Source organism: Mizuhopecten yessoensis, unplaced genomic scaffold (assembly GCF_002113885.1).
Source record: "Mizuhopecten yessoensis strain PY_sf001 unplaced genomic scaffold, ASM211388v2 scaffold259, whole genome shotgun sequence".
Classification (NCBI taxonomy): domain Eukaryota; kingdom Metazoa; phylum Mollusca; class Bivalvia; order Pectinida; family Pectinidae; genus Mizuhopecten; species Mizuhopecten yessoensis.
Genome location: NW_018403457.1, coordinates 211,009 through 235,971, shown reverse-complemented (window position 1 = coordinate 235,971; position 24,963 = coordinate 211,009). Strand labels below are relative to the sequence as shown.

The 24,963-nt window shown below is 36.8% G+C and overlaps 1 protein-coding gene across 1 annotated transcript in view; it reads left to right on the top strand.

Moving 5' to 3' along the window:
• Positions 1-3,811: 3,811 nt before the first annotated feature.
• LOC110445704 (biotin--protein ligase-like) overlaps positions 3,812-24,963 on the top strand; it is a 48,207-nt gene continuing 27,055 nt past the window's right edge. Inside the window, exons 1-6 of the mRNA XM_021490481.1 lie at positions 3,812-3,967; positions 7,221-7,739; positions 9,273-9,440; positions 10,700-10,853; positions 22,681-23,552; positions 23,818-23,997. Coding sequence (XP_021346156.1) covers positions 7,491-7,739; positions 9,273-9,440; positions 10,700-10,853; positions 22,681-23,552; positions 23,818-23,997 — 1,623 coding nt within the window. The 5' untranslated portion in view covers positions 3,812-3,967; positions 7,221-7,490. The remainder of the gene's footprint in view (positions 3,968-7,220; positions 7,740-9,272; positions 9,441-10,699; positions 10,854-22,680; positions 23,553-23,817; positions 23,998-24,963) is intronic.

Below are 24,963 nucleotides of genomic sequence, written 5' to 3'. Positions count from 1 at the left end.
TATGGGAGCGGGAGGAGAGTCAGTTAGCCTTTGGTTTACAGTTCAAGTAATTGTATATGGGAGCGGGAGGAGGGTCAGTTAGCCTTTGGTATACAGTTCATGTTATTTTATATGGGAGCGGGAGGAGGGTCAAATAGCCTTTGGTTTACAGTTCATGTTACTGTATATGGGAGCGGGAGGAGGGTCAGTTAGCCTTTGGTATACAGTTCATGTTATTTTATATGGGAGCGGAAGGAGGGTCAGATAGCCTTTGGTTTACATTTCATGTTATTTTATATGGGAGCGGGAGGAGGGCCAGATAGCCTTTGGTTTACAGTTCATGTTACTGTATATGGGAGCGGGAGGAGGGTCAGATAGCCTTTTGTTTACAGTTCATGTTACTGTATATGGGAGCGGGAGGAGGGTCAGTTAGCCTTTGGTATACAGTTCATGTTATTTTATATGGGAGCGTGAGGAGGGTCAAATAGCCTTTGGTTTACAGTTCATGTTATTGTATATGGGAGCAGGAGAAGGGTCAGGTAGCCTTTGGTTTACAGTTCATGTTATTCTATATGGGAGCGGGAGGAAGGTCAGTTAGCCTTTGGTTTACAGTTCTTGTTATTTTATATGGGAGCAGGAGAAGGGTCAGTTAGTCTTTGGTTTACAGTTCATGTTATTTTATATGGGTGCGGGAGGAGGGTCAGGTAGCCTTTGGTTTACAGTTCTTGTTATTGTATATTGGAGCAGGAGAAGGGTCAGTTAGCCTTTGGCTTACAGTTCATGTTATTTTATATGGGAGCGTGAGGAGGGTCAAATAGCCTTTGGTTTACAGTTCATGTTACTGTATATGGGAGCGGGAGGAGGGTCAGCTAGCCTTCGGTTTACAGTTCATGTTATTTTATATGGGAGCGTGAGGAGGGTCAAATAGCCTTTGGTTTACAGTTCATGTTATTTTGTATGGGAGCGGGAGGAGGGTCAAATAGCCTTTGGTTTACAGTTCATGTTATTCTATATGGGAGCGGGAGGAAGGTCAGTTAGCCTTTGGTTTACAGTTCTTGTTATTGTATATTGGAGCAGGAGAAGGGTCAGTTAGCCTTTGGTTTACAGTTCGTGTTATTGTATATGGGAGCGGGAGGAGGGTCAATTAGCCTTTGGTTTACAGTTCATGTTATTGTATATGGGAGCAGGAGAAGGGTCAGTTAGCCTTTGGCTTACAGTTCATGTTATTTTATATGGGAGCGTGAGGAGGGTCAAATAGCCTTTGGTTTACAGTTCATGTTACTGTATATGGGAGCGGGAGGAGGGTCAGATAGCCTTTTGTTTACAGTTCATGTTACTGTATATGGGAGCGGGAGGAGGGTCAGATAGCCTTTTGTTTACAGTTCATGTTACTGTATATGGGAGCGGGAGGAGGGTCAGCTAGCCTTCGGTTTACAGTTCATGTTATTTTATATGGGAGCGTGAGGAGGGTCAAATAGCCTTTGGTTTACAGTTCATGTTACTGTATATGGGAGCGGGAGGAGGGTCAGGTAGCCTTTGGTTTACAGTTCTTGTTATTGTATATTGGAGCAGGAGAAGGGTCAGTTAGCCTTCGGTTTACAGTTCATGTTATTTTATATGGGTGCGGGAGGAGGGTCAGGTAGCCTTTGGTTTACAGTTCATGTTATTGTATATGGGAGCAGGAGAAGGGTCAGGTAGCCTTTGGTTTACAGTTCTTGTTATTGTATATGGGAGCAGGAGAAGGGTCAGTTAGCCTTTGGTTTACAGTTCATGTTATTTTATATGGGAGCGGAAGGAGGGTCAGATAGCCTTTGGTTTACAGTTCTAGTTAAAATGATCTTTTGGATGCTGCCATCCACGTCTCTTGTTTTAGAAAGTGTGTATACAAATGTATTAGTGCGGTTGACTCACAAAGAGCGACGTTCTCTAAATCTATCAAAGCTAGCACTAATCTTGGTGCTAGTGAATGTCACCAGTTGTAATTGCGATTGCCACGATAGCATCGTCAATGCTATAAAAAATATCCATGTGATAGAATTTTAATTAAACAGTCTCAAACAAATGTATAACGGAAAAACTTCAGCATCTAAAACTTGTTTGAAAATCAATAAATTTTGCAAAAAACGGCTCGCTGCGTCCGTTGATGCATACTTTCCTTATCAAACTGGACTGTTTTAATTTTGCTGGAAATATCTAAAATTGATTAAATCGTTAAGCGTAATTACAATGTAAAAAATACCCATCGATCCACCACAGAGAGCGTCTAGAGTGCATGTTTTTCGCTTGTTTTATTTGTTTTATTATTACAATTTTATTTTGTACTCTTACTTCACGTCTATTTAAAAGACATGTTTGTAATACCTTTTTATACTTTAATTCCTATAAACGCTGTGTTCATTTAATAATTTAGAAATCCACCGATATTTCCTAAGTTTATCTGTATGATTAGTTATTAACTTTAAATAATCGGATTGTTATTAGTGTCATATGGATGGGTAGGTAGTGATTTGACCCATCCACCTGTCCTATGACACACTCGGCTCAAGCTAGATCTGTTTATATAACTAGCTAACCTGACTGTCATGTATGATATTATTTTTCGTGACTATTGCATGGGTACTTTAGTTTGCTTATCCATGTATGCCCATATATAACACGCTTATTTGTATGCATTATCTTGTTTTATTTGTATACCCACGATTGTCGCAGAAATAGCACTACTGATCTAGTGATTGTTTGTGTCTGGTTTCTGATGTCATCGCATACGAGGACGGGGTACTTTTTCGCGCCAGAAACTACTGCACCTAGCTAATGTATTTCACGGAAACGCAAATGATTAATTTTCAGATAAATCTTTTAACATGCTGTATATATTTATATATATGGGTCAAAGAAGTAATATAGACGGTAAAATCCCATATAACACTGGATCCTAATGGAGGAGGTATCTACTATGTCCGTAGGATACGAATTACTTAAAACATTATATATGGGGCAAAGAAGTAATTCCACCAGTGTGGACAAGTTCAGGTTGGAGCGATTCTATCTTCTTATAATATGATGTATATGTACATGTAACTGTTCTGTTTCACTGTGTCTTGAAAAAGAAGCGGATCGCACCGAACATTTGACAACCTTAACTTGTCCACACTGTTGGAATTACTTCTTTGCCCCATATATATATATATATATATATATATATTTAATTATTGACAATATATATAGGCCAATATATTGACAATCCAGATCAAGGTAGCTGAAACCGTAATACCCGATCACATCGGGGTGCTCCGACCAGAGATTAACGGAGGGAATAAGTAAAAAGGAGGATGGCATGTTCTTGTAAACGATAATTGCTTGCATGACATATGCGTTTAAATATATGAAATTCTATAATGTATTAGGTTGTGATAAGACTGGTCCAAAACTACTCTATCCCCTGGCGGCGTGGATCCGACAAGGCCACAAGAAAGTCAAACGACACTTTTTGATTTGCAACGTTAAATAAATATTTATTATCTTGTCGTGTTTTTTTGTTTTTGTTTTTTTTTGCGTTTATGGAATGATTTCTTGATGGCGCACTTTGATAACCAGAGACCTTTTAATTATTTCACTGGCGTCTTGACGAAACCATTTTCGGACTTGGGCAAGGCTACAACTTGCTGCTCAGAGCTTTGTATCGGACGGTGTAGAGGCGGAGCTAAAACACCACCCCAAAATAAATAGTACCTTTGAGGTATTTTATCAACATTGCATGCAGACCCTCATAAATATCAGACTATGGTAAAGCTACTAGAACTACAGTACACCTATGTTTAATTTATATATGGATAATTTGCATATATAATACGCCAGTGGTACTGTAAAGATCAGTTCGCCTCAACACCGGTTTACATCAACACCGACCAGACTCGGATATCCTAGAGCGGTGTTGATGTTGAAACCGTTCGCCGCTAACAACACACGATCTGCGTTTCGTGGGTGACAGGTAAAAAAATCGATGCATGTGTTGTCAGGGAAATTATTTGAATAATAAGTTGTGTTGTTTAAATAAATGTTGTATCAATGCAGTTTCTTTCATCTGTTTTCAACGTGCTGTCAATGATTCACTGGTATGAAAAACACGCTCCAAAGCACAGGGGCATCTGTATCTTAACGTTACCCGGTTCCGGTTTTTATACAACGGGAGAGAGGCATGCATCGCTTTACTTGTAATATTAATAATAGAGGAGACCCCCATTTTTTAATATTACAAGTAAAGCGATCCATGTCCCTGTGCTCCGAAGTCTGTCAACTGCTATAAGTCTGCTAAGTAATCACGTCTCGTGTACGTCCGTCCACGGAATTAGATTAGATTGTTATCTAATTAAGTCCGTGGTCTGTCTCTACATCTAACATTACCTGCTTTACCTGTAGGCCTCTAGTTTCCTAGTAATTCCTGTAGGAACTCTATCTAAATCAGAGATTTATAAGTCTATTGTTATAAATCTCTGATTTAGATAGAGTTCCTACAGGAATTAATTTCCTAGATACATTAGCACCGACTAAATAGTTCAATTCGATTTTCTTCTTCTAAATAGCTTCTTCTTAGGAACTGAAAGACTTAATTATTATAAGGTCCAATTTGTACCAGAGGTGAATAAGTACAATGAATAAAGGAAGTTTCCACAAGTCAGTCACCTTGACCTACTTTCACATTTCATGAAGATCGGATATATATGCTAAAACTTGAAACACTATTTTGTAAAAAGCTGTGAGAGAAAAATGCAGTGGCGGATCCAGAGGTTTTTTGGGGCTTCAGGAAACCCCCCCCACCCTGAGAATTTTCTTTAGAAATCATATATTTTCACCATTTTCCTCAATTTTTCCCCACATGGAAACCCCCCAGGAAATTTGGAAACCCCCCAAGATAGGTCTCTGCATCCGCCACTGAAATGGAAAAGGGTCAGACTGAGACTTGGACATTCAAACTCAAGACAATTGGTGCTCAGACCAATTCAAATTGATGCCTAATCCTCCATCATCTAGCCCAATGAGACACCACCTTTACAAGACACGTACCCCCTTTACAGCCCCGATTATTATCCACTTGCCAAAAATACTGTATTCACACTTCTTGAAACAGGGCTGCATGGTCACAGGCACCACACAGGAACAGGGCGAGTAAAAGTGCAACGGCCAAACAGGGATTTAATTGAGCCTGGGACCTCCCAACTCCACTTGGTCACAGATGTCTGGTGTGGGGCCAGAGCTCACTCCTGAATGAAAACGGTGTCGGAGAGTTTTGAGGTGCTGACAACAAAAATCGTCTTTGACACAACACATGCCTCACATATATCGATAAATGGATTATTTATTGGTCCAAATTCGCTCTTATTATCACCAATTGTTTCCAAAATTCCGTCAGTAGAGTCGTCGGTTTTCAATCGTTCAAAGTTTCCCACCTGAGCGAACGCCATTTTTGTAGGTCATGGCGTGACTTATCAACAAGCCATACTGATCCGGACCTAAAACGGAATATATCTTTCTTGTTTAGAAGATTTCCGGACCGCATCTTTTTTTGTTGATTAATCACTCCCTGATACCAAACGGTGTCGGAGAATTCAACGTTTTCATATAGGAGTGTGCTGTGGCCCCACACCAGACATCTATATCAGAATGTCTAAGTCTGGTGTTAGGGCCAGAGGAAACTCGGGCTATAGTTCATTATGAAGACTATTTTACCCGCGCCCTGTTTCAATAAGTGTGAACAGTGATAGGCAATCGCCTTAAAATCATAATCGGAAGTAGTAAACCAATCGATGATCGATTGCATAATTGGTTTATAATTTAATGGGACAAATACCTTGATAAAGTGAAAACACTAACTATATTACATCATAGACAGAGTTGTTCACTATACATTAGGTTTCGTTCTTTTATAACTAATGGCTATCAAGCAATTTTTATGCATTTTTTTCAATCACATAGTACAAATCATAAGAATATATGACTTTCAAAGCATTAATATTCTTTACATGGAAGACATTTAAATACTTTGATTTCAAAGATGAACCGATTACTAGTATATCGGTGATGGAATTTGTAATTGATAATCGGAATCAGAAAGGGCAAACTGATCAATTTTCGATTATGATCAATCATCAGCCCATCACTGCTGTCCTGCACATCTTTTTCTAATGCTTTGTGTGTAAGGTATGCGGGTTGGCCAGCTGGATCAAACATACACAAGACTGTTATCTTGGGTTTATAGATCTGGAGATGGTGTCTGTCAGACAGTTAATTTTGCAATTAAGGTGCAAGATCTTGGGGGCCAGTGAATTTTCTTCTTATTTGAGCATCTAACCAAATTGTGATAAAACAATATCCTGATTTGAATGTACTTATATGACTCATTTACAGTACTAACTACTTCAGAAAATAAGTTAACATGTCAATGTCGATTTCACCCTCAAAACAAAAGCATGGTGAGGGGCCTGTTAGTTGTTTGGTTAGTTGGCATCAATTTGAACAGGCCCACTAGTACTGGTCTTGATCAAGTTCACTGATATCCTGTTACTTAATCAGTATTTTCATTTCATTGATGTAGTGTTATTGCACTTACCTACCAATCTATATAGTTCTCTAATTCTTGTAAGGTCAATTCTTTTTATGTGCTCACAGAAATATTTAGTATATTTGACATCTTTTGAGCAAGTGTTATGTTACATGATAGCATTGATACAAGGAGATTGAACTGGTTGGGGAAATTTCATCATTTTGAATAAATTAATTAGAGTTAATAATTTCTGTTACTGTTGTGCTGTGTATCCCTGCTCCTGAACTATTAGCACGCAGGCCATATAAAGATATCATTGGAGGGAAGATCATGAAGGACCATGAACTGACATAGAGAAAGAGAATTATATTATTGATCCATAGTTTACCAAACCTTGTGCCGACAGACTCTCTTGTGTTTCTCTGCCATTATTTTCATTTTTTTATACACATTTCCGGTTCGTAAGGATATAAATTCGGCTTGGTCCCATAGGGGGCTCAGATATCAAGGTGTACATGCATAAATCAATCACTCTGGCTCAGCAGAACCTAATGAGGTTATTAGATATATGTATAGCACACAAACATCTGGTAAGACTTTATATCATTTGTGTGTGTGATTTGAACAGCATTTAACAGTATGTGAAACTGAAATGGGACAAGATTACGGTATATATGGACTATAATCATATTCTTTATTGCAGCTGAGCTGAAGATGAGTTACTAGTGTTATTTGAAGATCAGTGCAACATTTTCTACCTTTCATCATGGATACTTGGAAGTGTTTATAAATAACATTCAATTTGGCATTGACTAGGCAATAATTGAACCTAAGTAAGACTGAAGCAGTGAAGTTAAAGTGATCTGCTTTAAAAAGTGGTGCAGGATTCAATATTTCATGGATGTTAAAATATCTTTTGTGAGATAGTGACATTAAACTTGGTGGGACCTAGCTGACATTGTGTTTGGACAGCATGGTTCTATCACTGGGTTATGCTGGATTGTACCTGGTCCAGTGGCTGGTACAGTGGACTAGAAAAACCATGTTCAGACAAGCCATCTCCAAGGTCGTAGGGTCACGAGGGTTAAGTCTCCTGGTTCAGAGGTCACCACAAGGATTTAGTGACCTAATGAAGTCACTGGATATTGACATTGCAGCACAGGAAACCAGATGCCTACTGAACCCAAACAGGAAGGCTGTGCTTACAACCTTAATGCCACAGGTAAGGTCTTAAGGTAGAAATTAGTTTTTATTGCCATGCTTGTAAATAAATAATAGGTCGACAGTTTTTGCACAATAACATAATATATATAACGGGATAAAAATAAAACTTTGTCAACATATGCTATATAAATCTACTGTACATGTATTAATATTAAGATGAACGCTACATATAATTCATGAACTTGATCATAACTTATTTCCCTGCTATTATAATTAAATAGCACACAGCAATGCCAATTGCATTGGCAAATTGGCAATTGGGTAAATTCCACAGTTACTGTACATGTCCAGGCAAAAGTAGTGGAACATTTATTATAGCATTCTAATTGTATTTGCTAATCAACCTAGTGTTTATCTAACAATAAGTTTTAATGGTATAAGTAATGACTTTAAAAATACATATTTTTGTTTGTGGTAATAATTAGTGCTTACTGGCTGTAACTGTTTTGGTTCAAAAAGGAAGTACTGTACCATTTATCAAAATATGTAGTTTGAATAGGACTGTTTGTTTGATTAAACATGATGGGGCCAAAACAAATTTGGTATGTTTCAGGTATTACAACCTACCCTAGATTTTACTGCCGACCCTAGAAATTTTATCACCTAATATAACTTGTACATGTATCTGAGATTGGTTTATAAGCTAGGCAAAGTTCACAGCCACTCATTAAAATGTACTTTGTTCTTGGGGTCTGACCTTATTCTTGACAAATTAATTAATAGCCATTGTAATGTGTGGTAATGCATTGTAAAATTTTAAACAAAGCATAATATTAATTCACAAAAACAAAATTTAACATTAAAATAATGAAAAAAATTCAGGCATGTTACCTAAAACATTTTTGTTTGGCCTGTACATGAACATTGTGCTTTAACAAGGGTTTAAATAGCAATGTATTTATTGATATTGTTAGCAGTAAATTGTAATTGCATTCATACGTTTTGAAAAATATTTTTCATGCATAGTTTTGGATTATTTCCTAGACATTTGGGTTTAAAATAGTTCTTATTGCATTGCAATATTTTGATATATTGTAAAAAAAGAAAGAATATGGTTTAAAATTTAAAACCAAAGAAAGAAAGAATATGGTTTAAAATTTGAAACCTATCTGACATTTAACAGAAATATGCCATTTTACTCCTCGTTGACTCTTTAACTTTTCACACACAAACTGACAAAGGCTTGATTGTAAAGCAACAAACATAGGTATCATACATATCCCCCCTCTCATATCCCTCTCATATCCCCCCTCCCCACTTAACTTCTTCCCTACGAAAAAAGTCTTATATTTCAATATCATTAATCAGAAAAGTTGATACAGGAATAGGAGGAGAAAAGAATTGTTATCAGTTCCCATTCCAGCCAATCCCCACCTGTGTCTGTACAAAAAGAAAATGGTTCAGTCAAATCCCCATGCTCTTGGTACAATTTCAGGGATGAGTTGCAAAAGTGTGTCTCGTGCTTAAATATAGAATAATTGCATCAGCATGCATGTCCTCTGACATCTTCTGACTGTATTCATTTATGTAGTTGGAGGTGAACCTTGCGGACTGGACATCGTATTATGCCATGAAACAGCATTACCATACAGAAGGTGGGGAGGAGAACATCATTGTCTTACTGGAGGCTGTCAGACCTACAGATCGTATGCAGTTCCTCCAGCGAGAATTCTCTGTTCCAGAACCTCAGAAAATCCATGTAAGTAACTTGGACATTTTTTATGTAGGAACCACTAAAAATAGTAAACAGCATTTGATAGATTCAAGCATGATCAATATTTCATGGAAAAAAATTCAAAACGGCAGTCTCCAGTCATGATTCATCTAATATATAGGTAGCAGAATACAGTAGAAATGGCCCGACTCTGATAAACAAGGCACATGTCGAGGAAATGTAAACACAGCAGATTTACCCTACACAACACATGTATACATGTATATATATTTGTAAACTGCATTACATTTACAATACATATAAAGTACAATGTACTGAGAAGTGTATAAACCTCTTTTTTCTATGTATGTCACTTGTGTGAAAACCATGGTTACCACATCAAAAATTACCAAAAATTGCCAAAAATTGCTGTTTTTGACCCAAAATTTGATCTGGGTCACAGTAAAGTTGTAAAACTTGATTTTTTGCAATTTTGCGTCGTGTGCTGTTGTCAAAATTTTACCTCCTGGAAAGCTAGCTTTTCATGTGTAGGCACCCTTTCGGATTATGGCCAAAATTTTATTCTCGAACCAACAATATCTTCTTTTTTTTACAAATGTGAAGCTCACATAGCCCACTTCATCCTGCTTATATCAATTTTAGTACAGTTTTATTTTTATATTTTTTTTACATATTATTATACAGGGGTTAGCCATTTAACAAAAATATCACCCATGGCCACAACCCTCTACTGTATACTGCTACCATATATGTATGTATGTTACAAGTTTGTGTCAAGTAGCTAGGGAGACTGAAATACAACATACTCGAGCGTTACCAATATTATAAGAGGGTTTTTGAAGGGTTTTATTTGTACTAGTTTTGCCTCTATTGCAGAGGCTTCATTGGGTCCTGATTGGTCCTGATGAAGCCTCTGTGATATAGGCAAAACTAGTAGACCAAACAAAACCCTTCAAAAACACTCTTATAATATTGGTAACACTTGACCATTTGTTGTGATTAAGTCCCCCTACTTATATTAAATTCTTCTTTAATCACCCAGCATACTCCTTAGTACAGTATGTATCTGTACTCACAGCGAAGTAAGCAAATTATCAATTCAGATACCTTTACCAGATGCTAGCTCTACACCTTTGAAGTTTAAAAGAAGTTTGTGTCAAGAGATAATACGATATTTATCAAGGTTTTACCGGAAAAAACAGGAACTGCAATATTTCAAACTTTTTTAATTGTGGATATTTGACAATTATACACATTATACTGATCATAATCTTTGTTTATAGGTGGCCAGTCATGGTACTGCCTTGGCCTGGAGGACGGGGCCTCCTTTTGGCATCCTGATGCGGTGTTCCCTGGAGGAGCTAGTCACCCTCTGCTTTGCCTTCTGTGAGGGAGCTTTGACACTAGATGAGGAACTACTCGTTCAGAGAATCGTCAGTAAGTTCAGGCACCTCTTATGAATATATTTTTAAAATTTGAAATGACTTTTTGAGCTTTAGGGTGTTATTTTATTGGTCTTGTTAGTCCATCCCTACCACAGTTAGCTTAGTAGTAAGTTTGCTGTATTACCGAGATATTTTGACATGTCTCCTAAACTTATGGTTGGACAGTGGTATATCGTTGCTTGTAATGGATGAGTTAATCCTCGTATTGTGGACATTTGAAGCAGTCCCTGTTACAGTTAAAACTGATTGTGATATTGATTCAGCCATTCGAAATTCAAGATTGCAGTCAACAGTCTATAAAATTTCTGAAGTTTTTTCCCGAGGAGTCATTGAGTTCCTACTTTTACATAACACACTAAACAATTAATATATATATTAACTACTGCAAATTGTGGCCCAAGTGATCAGAGGCCTTTAACCCCTATATCCAGTCCCTATATATAGCAGACTGTCTCTTTCTAAAAGTATGGTACAATATTACTTTTTAACAAGCCATGTATTAGATTCATTATTTATGAGCACATACCTCCTATTGTACATATGTGATAAGGCACATGCAGCGATTGAAAATAAGTTTATCCTGTCACAACAAAGCTAACATGTGTTGTTTTCAGTCATACCTGTCTGACTGTGAAAATTCCCCCACCTGTTCTTATCTACATGTCCATCCCTGACTGATCTATCTGTCCGTGGAGGGAGGCTCCTAACATTATCTATTACATTTCAACAGCCAAGCTGTCGATCAATACACATTGTTTACCGAATTAGAACAGTGGACCTTTTTTGGTATCTTTAGTGCTGCTGTCTATTGATACCCACAATTTTACATGAAATAAGATGGTTCTGTTCTTCATCATAAATTATGTAATTATCAGCTCATTTTGTTACGCTACACAGGGTATTGATCCCCTGTCTATAGATAACCTTCATAGGGGTTGCATAGGCCGAATGGTTAACACGTCTGACCATCTATGATCAATTTAGCCCTCTACCATTGGGTTGCTGGTTCGATGCCTCCTTTGGGTCATCTCTTGGTACTGACCATAGGTCAGTGTTTTTTCTTTGGGTACTCTGGTTTTCCTCCACCAATGTAACCTGCCTCATCCTTAATTGAGCTTTTAATAGGATGTAAATCACAAACAAACCAAACAAAATAAAACCGGATGAAATTGATGACAAAGTGTGTGATCTGATGAACTTTGTTTAAACAAACTGACATCAGAATCTGATTCTTGGAATTACTTTTAGAAGTATTTAAGCAAATCTAATTTGGTAGATACGTTACAGTACAAGTGTGACATTTCTATTTTGGTTCGTCACTCTGTTTCAGAGAATTCTGAATTGTGAGGTATTTACTAGTCTACAGATGCCAATATATACATATATTACTACTTGGTAACACTACTTGGTAACCCTCAGACATACAGTTATCATTAATACAACAATGATTATAATAGTTACATATATATTATGCCTAATTCTTATTAAATTAAATAAAAATGCCGGTGAGACCTGGTCGCCTATCTATAAAAAACAACAACAGTGACTTTACAATATACACACAGTCAAATACACTGTGATTGTTGTCGGTCTACCTGACCGCTGACTATGCAGCCATAGTCACTGACTGCTGACCACCACCTAGTCACCGACTACAGTTCTGTATATCAGACCTGTCTTGACTACTGTGACCAACAATGCACACTCAAGCCTATGTATATAGTCATACACCTCAACAAGCCCGACTCCCTATAACTCCAGTGTTGGTTGCTGACACCCTAGTCGCTGCATATTATATGCATCAACGATAAACATAAAAAAATATATGAAGAATCTGATTTGTTTATGCGATCCCCATGTACATTTTTGCCAGGGTTGAATCCAACAGTTTAGTATCGTAACTTTCGAAGACATCGTCAAGGTTCTTTTCCAGACGATAAAAATGGAGGACACACACTTGTTGTTTGTTAGCCTTTTTTGTGTTGACAGCAACCTTATCCTCGAGTTGTTTTTGGAAATTGTCAATTGTGACGGAAGCGGAGCGTTTGCCATCAGCCAGCATCTGTTGTTGCCTGACAGATTGCATTCCAGTCTAACTGCTCATGCACCTCAGGTTGCGGGAATTTCCATAAAGGGCTATATTTAGAAATCAATATTCACCAGATAACCAGTCTACATGAGTTTTTGAGGACTGGATCCGGCCAATGTGATTGCTAGAAATGTTCATGTATATAAGTATGAATACGGCATGGTATCAATGGTGGTGGTTTTCACAGAACTTGTTATTTGGTATGAGCTAGGGTACATACACCCCCTTCCCCTATCTTTAGCTTATTCAAAAAGCAAAGAGGCTTATATATATGCGTCATTGCATTGTTCCAGCAATTGAGACCATGAGAGCATTACTTGCTTGTCATGTTTCTGGGTGCTCCTACACTATCCGAAACCATATAGAAGTAGCCCAATTAAAAGTGCAGCACCCTTATAATGGGCCCATCTTGACAAAAAATCTCCATAACAAAAGCTTTTATTGAGTCAAGCTGTACACACTGTGGAGTATGGATAAGTGTAACCCCAATGAAACAATGTTCTATTTATTGATGAATCCAGAAATCTTGCTGAAGGCTATGCTAACTAATCAATGTTGAACAGACCTGTTAACTTATTCACCCCTGAAATTTCATAATGAACTTTTCCAACCTTTGATTAGGAAGAGATCAAATGTGTCCTCAGGGGTGAATGATCGAGTTAAGATGGCAGTAGTACTATAGTGTTTTGTGGAATTAGTGGTGGTTATCCTAACCAACTTGTTGTACATAGTGTTTGATAATTTGAATGGGGTGCGTTAACAAGGAACGTTTTGAGACTGGTAGTACTCCTGGTTTTACAACATCCTGCATGGTGCTTTTTACAACATCCTGCATGGTGCTTTTTACAACATCCTGCATGGTGCTTTTTACAACATCCTGCATTGTGCTTTTTACAATATCATGCATGTATAGTGCTAGTGCTTTATTTAAGCAAGATAACTTGCCAGTCATGTCACTAAAATGGTTCTGCAGCAAAACAATGTTCAGGTGTTGGATTGGTCATTTATGTCACCTGACATGTTACCCATAGATATGTTTGTGATATATACTCGGATGACATGTTAGGAAACTTCAATATCACCCATCCAACTTGAGTTTAATGAATCACAGCACTGGTTATTTTGGAACCTTATTATTTAAAATGAGAAAATTTGATATTTATTTGCCCTTATTTTTAGAAAACTTTAGCAGATATTTTTTTCTGACACGTATGTGACAAAATGGAATTTTTACTCAAAATGATGAAATCAAATGAACACAGATTAAAACTGTCACGACTTGGAAATTTGAAAGTATCTAAAAATGAGTTTGCAGAATTTGGCCTTTTTTATCAACTTTCAAACATTTATCCCTAGATTCTTTAAAACTTATTACAAATACAGTAAATATAAATATTACACTAATGGATTATTCTAGGTTTATTTCTGTAATGCATGTACATGTATATGTCCTGATCCTAGTATTTCAGTACAGCTGTCTTAAAACATTTACAAACATGCTTCTTGCAATTCTAGAGAGGTACAGTAGTAATTGTTGGCTTCACTGGATTTTATATTGTTAATATTGTTTTTGTGTGTCACCATTATAACATAGTTCAGTTATTTGCTGTTAAGTACATTGTACATGTACTGGTATTATAATATCCTGCAATTAAGTGAAAATGTTATCTTGATGAAAATAACCGGCTATTTTGTAAAATTGTCACGTACTTTCAAGTACACAGTGTATATATATCAGGGGCGTATAAGCAAACGGGTTTTCAATGTGTAAGCTTAATGATCAAATGTGCTGCCAAAGGCATGAGCACCCCGAAGCCAAAGCTCGAGGAGGTGGAGAGGATAGAAGGGGGTCTAGCTTCCCCCTTTCCATCGGTGGGGGTATGGGGGGTCTCCCCCAGGAGACTTGTTTTCTAGAACACCTGAGACGCATTCTCCTGTGTTCTGGCGTCAGCTTCAATGGCCCTTTTAAGGCAAGAAAATATCATTTTCCCCTATTATTTTACAAATAGTTTGCTTTTTAATATTTTATATATCATATAAAGTCTATGTTGCGTTTTTTTGTTATTTTTTTTGGTCAAAAATGATGTGTAAGCCCGGGCTGTTTTGCTACATAGGTTGTTACGCGCCTCAAATTTCATGTTACATGATCTTATTGTTTCATTGACTTCTACAAATTCAGCATGCCTATTAGTTTCCTTACAATTAAATGTCCTTGGTTTTGGTTGAAGGGAAATAAAGAAAACAGGATGGTATTGCAATATTTTATTTTCAATTGAGAATGTGTATATATCAGTGGCGGATCCAGAGGGGTTTTTTGGGCTTCAGGAAACCCCCCCACCCTGAGAATTTTCTTTAAAAAACATGTTTTTTCCCCATTTTCCCCGATTTTTCCCCCCATGGAACCCCCCCCCCCCCAGGAAATTTGGAAACCCCCCAGATAGGTCTCTGGATCCGCCACTGTATATATAGTAGCTTAATGTATGTTGTCAATCCATATGAAGAGTAGTAACATACATCACATTTTTGGTGTGGCAGATAATGGTCTTATTGTGTTAATATTGATGTTACTTATGTTCTTACTCTAGATTATATATCAAGTTATAATTAATAGCATTTGTATTAGACCATAATATTTCCCAACTTTAATAAAATAATCTCAAATCATAATGGCAAAAGTTTTAAATACTAATTAACAATAATGAACATTTTATCACTATTTACTAATGAATTGAGAATTATATATAAATAAGCTTTTAAAAAACATTGATTTAAAGGACTAGCTTCACTTTTAATGTTCGCAATCTAGGTATACAGGAAGGCTAGTTAAGGGCAGCCAGGATATGTGTCCTAGCTGTATATATAACAACTGTTGGCCACAGCTGTGTATTTGACTAATTCACCTCTGAATTTCATAATGAACTGTTCTAGCCTTTAAATTGGAAGAGTTCAAATGTGTCTTCAGGGGTGAATGAGTTAAACTATGATAAGCTATATTTAGCTGCCACACTGAATGTGAAAGTGTAAAGCAGATCACACTTGCTGTGGGTAACTGGAAAAACCCAGTTTCTACTAAATGCTACGTGATCATGACTCATTATACAATTTTGTAAAGGTGATACCAGGTTGTACCTAGACAGACACAGGTAAAACGTGGCAGACTTAGGAAATGTATACTTGTACCTATACTGTACATGATGCACACAATCATATTTAGTTGTGCAGTACAACAGTATTTTTCTAATTATGTGTGCAAGAGGATTAGATACATGCGTTATAACACTATAAATGTACGTGTATCAGCAATAATATCTTAAGGGGCACTTCAGGATATACAAAGACATTATAATCATCGATCCGCTTATTGTTGTACAAATGTATTGCATTGCAGCTGTCTGTCAACTACATATTGTTTCTGCCGATCGACTATTTTTTCCCTGTCAGTGTCAGGAAAGGCTGGCTGGCTGGCCGGCCTACATACTCTCACAGAGGAGTTTTAGCACCTTTTTGTGTTCTGGAAAATGGAAGAAACATGTATATACACCTACACTGTTGATCCATCAGGCAAGCTTAAAGTCTTTTGATGTACTGTAGTCAGTGTTTCAACAAACAAAAAATCATGATGCTATAACCACGGAATTACGTCAGCTAAATCCGTGATATTACATATATATATGTCCAGGAAAAGTTAGGAGATGGAAATCATTGAACCGAAATTATTGTTGATATATATCTTTAGGGGCACTTCAGGATATACAAAGACATTATAATCATCGATCCGCTTATTGTTGTATAAATGTATTGCATGGCAGCTGTCTGTCAACTACATATTGTTTCTGCTGATCAACTATTTTTTCACTGTCGGTGTCAGGAAAGGCCTGCTGGCCTACAAATTACTCTCACTGGGGATTTTTAGTACCTTTCTGTATTTTTGAAAGTGGATGATATATAAACCTACACTGTTGGTCCTTCAGGCAAACTTAAATTCTGTTGATGTACGTACTGTAGTCAGATTTTTAACAAAAATGTTTTATGAATATAACCACAGAATTACATTATGTACATACTTGTAAGTTAAATCCGTGATATAACATACATGTCCAGGTAAAGTTTGGAGAGAATCTATGATTTAATGAGAATTTCGGCAACTCTTTATCCGGACTGGTAACGGTGGGTTTTCTCTGGACATTATGCATATTAATTAATATTCACATCTGATTAGCCAGAGTTTCCTCTGGCCCTGCAGACACTACAGTACTAGACATCAGTATCTTTCAATTAATGTCAAAAGTCTGGTGTCAGGGCCAGAGGAAACTCGGGCTAACATGTACATCTGACATGAATTTGGTTGTTGATTTATGTAGCTGAACAAAATGTAGTGATAGCGTTAGTAAGACATGTAACAGGATGATCCCGTAATTAGGAAACCATTCACTTCATTTGAGGATAAAGTAAGTGTCCCATCCTCATAAAAAGAAACTACATATATATTATAGTAATGCCTCACTTCTCTGGGCACATTTAAAAATAGCATTGTTTAAATCAACAGTACATGTAACTTAAAATATAATACTGTAAACTAAAATATATGTGGTAACAAATCTTCACATATCCTTTTGGGGATATCAAATTCAAAATAGAGTAACATACATCATGTAGTCACGCACTAACCACTTACACTTGTACAATATATTTATTATGATTTGAAAAAACAATATACTGTAGGTTTACTTTTTGGAGCTATATAGGAATAACTGATTTCACAAACTCGCAGTGAATGTTTAATTTTACCATAAGAACATTTTTAGGTCACCTGAGCTTTAGCTCAAGTGACCTATTGCTATCCGTTTTCGTCCGTCGTCGTCCGTCGTCCGTCGTCCGTCGTACGTCGTCCGTCGTCCGTCGTCCGTCGTCCGTCGTCCGTTAACATTTTACATTTCAAACTTAAAGTCAAGTTCTGCTGGGCCGATTGAACTGAAAGTTGGTAGGAATGATCGCCTCATGGTCCTGACAAAGTGTTGTTATTTTTCGGGTCGATCAGAAATCCAATATGGCCGCCACGGCCGCCATTTTGAAAACCTATTTCAAACTTAAAGTCAAGTTCTGCTGGACCGATTGAACTTAAAGTTTGTAGGAATGATCGACTCATGGTCCTGACAAAGTGTTGTTATTTTTCAGGTCAATCATAAATCCAATATGGCCGCCACGGCCACCATTTTGAAAACATATTTCAAACTTAAAGTCAAGTTCTGCTAGGCCGATTGAACTGAAACTTTGTAGGAATGATTGACTCATGGTCCTGACAAAGTGTTGTTATTTTTCGGGTCGATCAGAAATCCAATATGGCCACCACGGCTGCCATTTTGGTAAACTATTTCAAACTTAAAGTAAAGATCTACTTGGCCGATTGAACTGAAACTTTGTAGGAATGATCGAATCATGGTCCTGACAAAGTGTTGTTATTTTTCGGGTCAATCAGAAATACAATTTGGCTGCCATGGCCGCTATTTTGCTACTAAGTTCTAATAGGCCGATCTCACTTAAAATTGGTCTAGGAATGATCAGCTCATGGTCCTGACAAAGTTAAGTTAACATTATACTATTTTTTACTCAAATTGGTACATATTTCAACAACAAAAATAAATACTATAGACTCAGGTGACCGTTAAGGCCCATGGGCCTCTTGTTAATGATATGCATAAATATGTGATCACGTACATGTATTTTAGGAAAGCAGCAGAAAAATTGACACAAAAATCATGATCAGGATAATGTTCAGAGAAAGAAAATATTTATTATTTGTGCCCAATGTCGATGATATTTTGTTGATATAGTTTTTAGTCTAGGGTCATGATTTAGTTCAAGGCCTATACGACGGCAGATATAATCTTTAGGACATGTATATGGTAAGTTTTTAGGTCTGAGGTAATAATTAAGTGTAGTTTTGTAGGCCAAAGACTATTCTTAACGAGGCCTAAAGTCATTGATATGTCATTGATTGAGGTCATATTTTATTCTTTAAGCTAATTATTACTGACTGTGGTTTGAAAATTTTTATGCTGTGTATAGGGGGTTTCCAAAATTGCCCCTCCTTTGATTTCAATTTTCTTTTGGTGAGTTGAAGACCTAAACCTTATCATAACAAAAACACCCATTAAAATTCAAATGAGCACTTGGTTTCTCAAAAAGCCTGAGTTTTTCCCCCCAAAAAAATATTTTCAAACTAACAATGCACTGAAGGATCATTTATGATGCAACCAAAACTACGGATCATGTACCAAAGTATACATATGAAAATCCCTTGCTTTGGTTAGTTATCAGATATGTACAGATTAAATCAACAGCCAGAAGCCATCTCAAGCAATGATATTTTCCAGACTAAAAATGTGTGCATCTTAGAATAAAAGTCATATCAAAAGTACCAGTTACAAAAATATCAATCCAAAATATGTGGTGGAACATATTCATAAAAAGGATCAAATGACTATATGGTCTATACATCAAAGGTCATGACTATATGTATAGTCTAATCATTCTGATTGAAAACTGACAGAAAAGAAGAAAAAAAGTGTTTGGATGGAACGAGTATTTAATCAACAGAAAAGATGTTTGGAAAAGATTCAATGTTTGATTCCTTTTCAATATGGCACCAGAACATTAATTTTACTGCCCAATCAGATTCATAGACAGCTATCACTGTAATCCAGAGATTGTGTGTTTGTTTGCTACTTTGCTTTTATATTTATATTAAAGTAAGACACTGTATTAACAGCTGATGACGCATTTACAGATAATTATTGTTTTGCAAGATGCAAAAGTATGAAAGGTGTTCGAATGGCAGACATGGAAAAAATAATGAAGAAAAAAATGATGCAAGGCGATGAGTTTGTTTTTAAAGTGGTGATTCTAGATTACAAAAAAATAAAATTATTTCAAGCTTTGTCGGAACTTATTAGCCCTTGGGTGCAACTGTTTTGGATTTTGAAGGTTGCTATGATAGCCAAGATAATGAAGTATACTTGATGTAGGAGCACACATTCCCATAGTTCTTTGACCAACTTGGCATTGGCAGTAGTAATCTTTTATTGGATTATTATCATTTGGTGTCGTGTTCTGAATCCAAACATTATATTTAGTCTGGCTTTTGTGTCTGGAACAAATTCGACAACGGGTGAGGTCTTGAGAGTGCTGATACACCCATATTTCATAATCTTTACGAATTCTGACTTTGTTTTCTTGAAGAGGGCTATACAGTTGATTTCACCCTCTGAGCCAAACAGTTTGTTTTTGTAAGTAGAAATTCATTTGATGTGCAAGGTCTCTGTCTTTTGTGTCAGTTTGCAGTGATCTTTGATAAATTGGTTCTCGTATCCAGTTTAGACATGCAGTCACTTCCCCAATTATATCAATGAAGCAGTTTTATATTAATTGAGTTCTACCATTATCCAATAAATTAAGACGGCCATGATACAATTCATCGGGATTTAGTAACTGTTCTGTCAATGTTAGCCACTATAGATCAGAGTGTTAGCTCTGACGTGAGTCTTAAGATATGAGGGCATACTGGTATTAATACCAGATGCCTCTAACATTGGCAGAACATCTCTAAAGCCATGATCAACGACTACATTGTCGTCTTGCTTCAACCATGTGAGCTTGTCCATGATATTTTTATGTAATGTTTGTATCATTTTGGCTTCCAGAGAATGCTTCTACTGTGCCCAAAATGTAGCCATCAAGAAGCGATAGAGATAATTTAAGATAATTACGCTCCTTCTGGCCAATGTAAGACTTTCTCTGAAGCTTATGCTCAGCACTTTTTTGAATATAAATACATGTGCCATCTATTAAGGTAAGTCCCTTGTCTCCAAAGATTGTTTCTGAGAATAAAGTATTTGTGAAAGTATATGTCCCCTATTCAAGTGTTAAGGACCAAGGAACACTGGAACTATAGATTTATTCAATGCCTGTACTACAGAATGAAAGGTTTTATAAATACCAGGCAGGGAAATGACAAAAAGAGCGGATCACTTAGTTACAAGAGATATCAGTTTTCATCATAACCCAACAGTAAAAGAGCATTTTGTGTAGTTTTGGTCTATACTGAAGAAGAAAGGAAAGTGACAAAGTATGGATGGCTTTTGAGAAACGGTTCTTATTGGTCAACCTGTCCATTTTAGCTTTGCAGTCAGGGTCCAAGAGACAAAAATTAAGAGTGAAGGCTTATTGATTCTTTGATAAGATGTACGACTCTTCTAAAAGGTCATCAATTATTTCAGATGACCTAAACCAATTAATTGAGAATTCAAAGACCCTCTTCCTTATAGTATAACCGATGTACAAGGGTTCAGGTCATTGCCAATAAGAAGAAATGAGAATACACATGATGATGCAGAACACCACAATTTGTGTGTGAAAATTGACTGATTCCTGGCATGTTTTTGCAGAATTGTGGATTTGCTTCCAATTGAATAAAAATTGTTAAAACAAAGACAACTATTTTATGTGAACAGGACCTGTAAAACAGGTCCTTGATTGTTAAGAGAGGAAAACTTCTAGTAGTTTCATCTTTAAAACATTCTTTTTTAGATTCTCTTTTGCGCAGATACCTTATGTAGCCTTTGGACAAATACTAACTTCTTCATTTGAGCAATCTATGCCACTTTTTGTCAGTATAACCAAAAGCCATTTATGTTATGGATTTTTTTACATTTTGTGTACCTTTACATTTACGAGATTTTGCAAAGATACGATGGCGACCTTCACCAATACATTTACTCTTCATTATGAGATGAATATTAACAAATGAGTAGAAATATACCCTAAAAGCAATGCAAAAATGAAAGTCAGCTGCTAAAATGTATGAGAAAGGGGAGGTGTCTTAGGCCCTCACCTTTTCGGGTACATAGGGTACTTTGTGTTGTGCGAAATGAATACTTTTCACAACTTATTTGGACTGAATTTTTGCATACATATTTCAAATAACACCACTTCTTCATACTATGAAAATGTTCGGTATACAAGTAAAATAAGAATAAAAAAAAATTGATTAAACTCACATTCTGGATGATAAATATATCATTAAAGCACTACATGAAAGAAAATGTTCTTTCCTAAGTTAACTACGATGCAAAAAATACGATATTTCTTTTTCAGAAAAATACTTTCCGGCTGATATTCCATTTTTTAAACCACCATGCTGTAATTTGGTTTAAATTAATCATCTAAAAAAATATTGGTGATTCAAAGTAATAGCATCGGATGTATAAAGGATTAAAAAGAGTTAAAACAGCAGCATAAATCTCGTAGCACTTCTGAAACAAAAGTTACGAGGGGGCAGGCTCCTATGTAAATTTAACATATAGCTGGAAATAGTCGCTTTCATAGGGTATGTGCTAAAAACAAAATTAACGTGATGAAGCTTGTGTAATATTTCAGGCACACTATTTACAATTGGCTAATTAGATATAGCAAAATAATCTCCGTAATAAAAAAAGCTTTGAAGGGTTTTGCTATTTTATTTCTGGTCAGAAATGAAACTGGTTGATTATGCATGTGCTACTGCTAGCCTTTTCAAAAACAGGGTCCTAAATGAGTGAAACATTTGGATATTATTCAAAGGAACTTGAGAAAAAATCCTTGCAACAACTGATGTTAATCTGCATCTTATATTATTAAGCTGCATCTTATATGATGAATATAAGGATTTTAATGATACACATGATTGTTGAAGGTGCGAAGACATGTGGATCTGCTACAGACCTTGTTCCACAGATTGAGGAGTGCCAAGCTGGAGAGGACATCACCACAGAGGAGATTGACTTTCGCAGAGAATTTAATGCCAACGACATCCAGTCAGTCCTATTAAAGGCTCAACGGGACCGCCTAGGAGAAACTGTTTCCTGTGACTGGTCGAACGAGTCATTGGCTTCAAGAACCAGCATCTGTAGCTCCAACCTGTTGGATTCCACTACTCCAACACCGTACAGCGAGAGTGTTGCAGAGGACGAGGCAGAGAGTGGCTGTGGTGAAGAGCCCTGTGAGTTTGACTCTCAGTTCCTAGATTCAGTAGAACGTGTGAAAATGATGCAAGGAAATATGAAACCCCCAAACATTCTAGTATATTGTGGAAAAAAAGACACAGAAAAAAGATTTGCAGGCATGAGAGCTACACTGGAGCAGTGCATCAATCTAGAACGTTACGTTATTTATGCCTTAAACCATGATCAAGTGAAGAGGGATCCATGGGCAGATAACTCTGCTCTTCTGGTTGTGTCATGCGACAGTCTCCATGATGGGGTAGGAGATGCCTTTCTCCGATACTTTGAGAGCGGAGGAATCATTCTTAGTTTCGGTAGCCCATTCGATGCAATGTTTGTGGCCAGACCTGAGATCCAGCAACAGGTTCAAGTGGGAATTTCCAAAGTTGATTTCCGCACGTGGAAGGGAGTGTCGGTACTGAGCGGGAGTCACTGGTATGATTCCAAAGCAGTCACAGGGGAAAAGGTCACGTTAACTGTACTGGGAACAAATCACAATGGTCAACCAGTAATTTTAGATGTAAAGTCACAGGGTTCGGAGGCAGGGCATGCCATTATGTCCCAGGTGAGAGACTATTTTTACTAGTTCAACACGACTTATAAGTAAGAAATGCATAAAAAAAGTTATCAAGGCAAATTCCATTTCAACATTGATGACAGTGTACAAATTATTATTATTTTGTATTAAATTAAAATCTGTGCAGGCTATATTTCTATAATTATGTATATATAAAATTGCAGACCATGCAAAGAACTTGTCATTTGAGGTATTATTTTGACTGGAAATATGACTGAGCCTGCCATTTTTGATGAGTAGTTGATAATTGCAGGTCTTACTCAACAAAGACCCAACTGAGCATGCCTGTTCAGATGAGATGTTTGCCGTGCTAAAACAATCCAATCAAGACCGATGTGACATGCTAAAAGAACTATTACAGGACCTGGATGTGGATACAGATAACAGCTCTATACCAGTGTTTACACCATGCTACCTCCTGTCTACCGCAGAGGTATGTAAATTACATTCTACAACCCCTGTCTAACGCAGAGGTATGTACATTACATTATACACCTCCTGTCAAACGCAGAGGTATGTACTTTACATTATACACCTCCTGTCAAACGCAGAGGTATGTACATTACATTCTACACCTCCTGTCTAACCTATAAGGTATGTACATTACATTCTACACCTCCTGTCTAATACAGGTATGTACATTACATTCTACACCTCCTGTCTAATACAGGTATGTACATTACATTCTACACCTCCTGTTTAACACAGAGGTATGTACATTACATCATACACCTCCTGTCTAATACAGGTATGTTCATTACCTTATACACCTCCTGTCTAATACAGGTATGTACATTACATTCTACACCTCCTGTCTAATACAGGCATGTACATGTTCATTACATTCTACACCTCCTGTCTAACACAGGTATGTACATTACCTTATACACCTCCTGTCTAACGCAGAGGTATGTACATTACATTCTACACCTCCTGTCTAACACAGAGGTATGTACATTACATTCTACACCTCCTGTCTAATGCAGAGGTATGTTAATTACATTCTACACCTCCTGTCTAATGCAAATATATGTTCATTACCTTATATTTACATTTGCATGGCATTGTCACTATATAGCCTCTTTGAGAGCTGTGTCGTTGATGGGACTTTAATTACCATGCCGCACGAGACATAATTACCATGCCGCACGAGACACAATTCTTAGTGTATTAATTACAACACTGACCGGAACTACAATATCCAATGTAAATAAACATGATTGCTGCTGAAATGTCATTGTAAGTTTATGTGCAAAATAAAAAATAAAATAAAAAACACTTTCATTACAACGAAAACAAGACCAAGGTCTGCAATATCGTACAAAATGCACATCGGTTGAAATCACCAATGCCGGCAATGGAAACAATTTTAACGCTCATGCAATTTATCAGAAATATC